This window comes from Penaeus japonicus, unplaced genomic scaffold, assembly GCF_977035675.1.
Source record: "Penaeus japonicus unplaced genomic scaffold, GWHDUDI00000001_assembly GWHDUDI00000027, whole genome shotgun sequence".
Lineage (NCBI taxonomy): Eukaryota > Metazoa > Arthropoda > Malacostraca > Decapoda > Penaeidae > Penaeus > Penaeus japonicus.
This window is the reverse complement of record NW_028234429.1, coordinates 10,599,007-10,603,433: the sequence shown is the minus strand read 5'-3', so window position 1 is coordinate 10,603,433 and position 4,427 is coordinate 10,599,007. Positions and strand designations below refer to the sequence as shown.

The 4,427-nt window shown below is 37.3% G+C and overlaps 1 protein-coding gene across 2 annotated transcripts in view; it reads right to left on the bottom strand.

Moving 5' to 3' along the window:
* Window positions 1-295: 295 nt before the first annotated feature.
* The window catches only part of LOC122258928 (uncharacterized), a 4,995-nt gene continuing 863 nt past the window's right edge, over window positions 296-4,427 (bottom strand). Inside the window, exons 2-8 of one of the 2 annotated variants that reach the window (XM_086553110.1) lie at window positions 3,495-3,880; window positions 2,413-2,862; window positions 2,211-2,291; window positions 1,753-1,842; window positions 1,412-1,498; window positions 1,076-1,135; window positions 296-874 (exon numbers count right to left, since the gene is read on the bottom strand). In XM_086553110.1, the coding sequence (XP_086409236.1) occupies window positions 1,088-1,135; window positions 1,412-1,498; window positions 1,753-1,842; window positions 2,211-2,291; window positions 2,413-2,862; window positions 3,495-3,880 (1,142 nt within the window). In that variant the 3' untranslated portion in view covers window positions 296-874; window positions 1,076-1,087. Of the gene's footprint in view, window positions 875-1,075; window positions 1,140-1,411; window positions 1,499-1,752; window positions 1,843-2,210; window positions 2,292-2,412; window positions 2,863-3,494; window positions 3,881-4,427 lie in introns of both variants that reach the window. The other variant, XM_043025222.2, reaches the window with a different exon arrangement.

The window sequence follows — 4,427 nt, the reverse complement described above, 5'->3', positions numbered from 1 at the left end:
GTGTGTGTGTGTTTATGTATGTATCTATATATATATATATATATATATATATATATATATATATATATATATATATATATATATTATATATATATATATATTATATATATATTATATTATACATATACATATATATGTATATATATGTATATATATATATATATATATATATATATGTATATATGTATATATATACATATATTTATATATATATATATATATATATATATATATATATATATATATATATACACATATATATATACACAGTATACATATATATTTATATGTAACGTTTTGAAACCATGTATACAGATGATTTTGTCAGAGTAATCCCTGGAGTTGGGAATTATATGTGATTTGGAGGGAGATTAACTTTGGTGCTATTTTTCTTCCGTCTCAATTTATTTACTTTAGATACAACAGTCTGCCTAAAGGGTTTCGAATCTGCCTTTTGCATCCACGATGAATAGAGATTTGTGTTATCCGGCCAGTGCAAGAGTGTCACAATTGTCATGTAATTTATTTAATATATGGCTTGAACTGTTCTCTATTTTACAATTGTGTACATGTGCTAAGTTGCGTGAAAGATTTGTTCTCATCACATATATATTCATTCTAGGATAATACATCTTTTGCAATCATAACAAACAGTATATGTACTGCTTTGTGAATGACATGAGTTGAGTCAAATATCCACACGATGCCTTCCGGTGCTGTAATATTCGTGTCCTGTACCGTACTGTATTCTATAAGTTGGCGAGTAGTTGAATGGCAAATGCTGTAATGCAGTGAGATAACAAAAAAGGTCCGTACAGAAGAACAACTTGATCGATGTCTGGGCGCAGGAGGCTGGCTTGATGCATCTTCTCCACTGAGGCACCACGGCAAAGGTCATCACACCAGGCGCCGGGTTTCGTGCGATGGAAGAAGCAAACATTAGTAAAGCTGGTGTTAAGTTTTCCGATGGCTGTGATTTATCTGAGAGCAATTTTTGTGATTAGTCACGTTGGTTTCACCTTCTCACTAATTTCCATTGGAAGGACGAACAAGTATTACGCATTGGCTTCTTCACCTTATAAATCTGCTAGATGAAACTGAAGAAGTATGAGCAAGTAGCTTGTAGATGCACCGGCTACCTGGAAGAGACCATACATACATACATATATATATATATATATATATATATATATATATATATATATATATATATGTGTGTGTGTGTGTGTGTGTGTGTGTGTGTGTGTGTGTGTGTGTGTGTGTGTGTGTGTGTGTGTGTGTGTGTGTGTGTGCGCGCGCGCATCCAAAGAAAGTATAAATACATTGATGATGTATTTGCAATACATTGGCAGGAGCAGGGTTTTAGCATGCTACTTGAGGGTGCCAGACCCTGAGAGCCATGAATACACACCGCAAGGGTATTCCTCCGGGACAGCGTGAAAAGTCCGCACACACGAGTGCCCAGCCCTTTGCGGCTCAGCCTCTCCATCAGCATTATCTAGAGAAGAGAATGATTAAACGATAAATTTCTTGCACAGTACCATCTCCAATGCTAACTCGAACATCGAGTATTGGTTGTTATTGATACACTGAATGTTATAGTATACTTGCTTAATGTGTATTTGTTGAGTATTGATATCCAGTAACAATGGACATCATTATATTTCAAAAGTGTTGTTATCATATTCGGGTTGCCTTTCATGGCGCTTTGAGTTTTGAGAAATGATTGATGAGACTTGGCACACAACTTACTGAGATCGTCTGTTTTGCCTGAGGCGGAAGGGGGGCGGGTCGGGTCGCCGCCTTGGCAATTTCCATGAGGATCTGGCTCGCCTTCTGGCCCTATCGGAAGACGAGGAGTATCCATTGATATGATGGTGAAAGTTCAACAACGGAAAATAGGTTTGTATTACATACAGGCCTCGTCATTTGAGCTGTTAACAGTGTCTGTTAGTTTCTTTGACAGAAAACATACTATGTAATAATCATATGATTGTTCACAGCAAATTTCAAACAATATCCATATCTACACATCTCTTGAGTATGTGAGCCCCCCTCCCTTGCATGTGTGTGTGTGCTTAAGTGTGCGTAACTATTCACATACACTTAGATATAGTCCACAGCGTCATACTGAATATTATTCGTATCTTGCCTTTAATACAAATGTATCATCGTTAACAAGTTAGATAGAAATCTGCCACTCCACTCACCTCGGCATTAATAGAATCTGCTACCTGGCCTTGGGTCCATAGGATGGCAATCTGCAGGACATACTGGGTCATGACTAACATCTGAAACCAATGCGAAAACAAAAATGGGTGAATAAACAAATATATTTATATATTTTTTTTCTTTCTTTCTTTTTTTTATACAGCTATACAGCCATTCTATACAAACAGATATCATGTTTACCTTGAAGAACACGCTAAGATCTAGAGCGATGCCGTGGAAGAGGCAAAATATGGAGGAACAGAATGTAGAAAAACTCGAAATCAGCAGCGGCCCAGCCAGCACTGCTTCCGTTTCTCGCAGGATTTTCTGTAACTGCTTATACCGCTCTCTCATGTAAGCCAAATTTGCTCGAACTTTCTGGTACCTGGAGGATGAGTCTCCTGATTCACTTCTCTGAGCCTGATTCCGAGGCTTATGCTCATCGTCATCCTTTGCTTGGCTGTCAGGGCTATCTTTCATTGCAAGACCACAGTCGGAGTCCACCATGATATCCCCTCCAGGTTCATTCGCCTTAGATGTTGAGGCTTGTCTCTTGGTCAGTGGATGGTCTGCGCTGGCAGCGGCCTCGATAGTGTGGTTGAAATGCTTAAGTTGGTGTTGCAATGCAGTTCCAATAGCAACCCACATAATCTGGAGATTATATGTATATATATATATATATATAGATAGGTAGGTAGGTAGATAGATAGATATATAGATATAGATATTGATATGTATGTTTGTATATCTATACATGTATATATATATATGTATATATATATATATATGTGTATGTATATATATATATATATATAAATATATTTATATACATATATATATCTATATATATATATATATATATATATATTTATACATATATATACATATATATATATATATATATATATATATATATATATATATATATGCATATATCTCTATATCTACCTCTCTATATATCTATATATCTATCTATCTCTCTATATATATATATATATATATATATATATATACCTATGTGTGTGTGTTGATATACGGTATCAATGACCTGACTATTGTGAGATTTATGTTGATATCCGATGTGTTCATTATTTGTATATAAAGTAATGATAAATTATACAAAATACAATGTAGTGAGCATGCTATATCCTATCGCATCGTCGTATAACAGTTATTCATCTGTAATGTGACTAAAATATTGAATAGAACAGTTTGAATAATTTGATATATGTTCTCATACATTCGTCAGCTGATAACCAGAATGGAATATTACTAAGGCCCACCTGAGGAAAGCGTAAGATTAAGGTGATCCACAGCTGCAGAAATAAGAAGAGCATCTTCAGGAACACACTTCTGATATTCATGTCATAGACCACATACCACAGGGCATACAGCGTACCCTCATACACTGTCTGAAATATGATGAACCATAATATACACTGATTCACTGCCACTCCTTGTGTCTGGAGGAGGTGTGGGGACACATGAGGGGAGTGGGTTTCTTCGGAAGTGGCGCTGCAGATCTTGATGACTGACGAGAGACTTCGAGAGTGATGCCACAGACACAGGATGATGAGCAGCGAGCAAATACAAAGAAAAATTTCGCTCAGCGCCTCTGTCACTTTCATGGATAGTTCCGAGTCGACAATGCTAGGGATCCACATGTACACTGAAATAGATAGGATAGCATTTGTCGAGGAGGAGGATTTCCAGATAACATAATGCAATACAAATAGCAGGAAGCGGAGGTGGGGTTGACTACAGGTTAGTTCTGTGATACACAGATTGATAACTGATGTGGCTAAAAATTGATGCGATATTTTATAATTGCTCTCGTATGTCCAAGAAACACGTAAAACTGGTTTTGGCCTTCATAGCAGATTATTGAAAGTAACTACGTGAGTATCTCTATCGTACCAATTGGAAAACTAATCGTGCAGTGTGTTTTGACAGGAAGTGTTGCCATGCAAGGTCATTTGTGGTCGACAGCGACCTGACAGCGGGGTGCCGTCGTGATGGCAGGGGCGTTGCGATCGTGCAAAGGGGGAGCCACAGTCACGAGCCGGGAATCATTTCCACACCGATCAGTATGGTGCAATGTGGCTCCAGATGATCTCGAAGGTGAAGCCAGAGACAATGGCTGACTCGAATATGGCAAACGGCAAGACATCGTTCGCCGTTGATGTTGGGAAGGACTTATTTTCTAACAGGGGAAA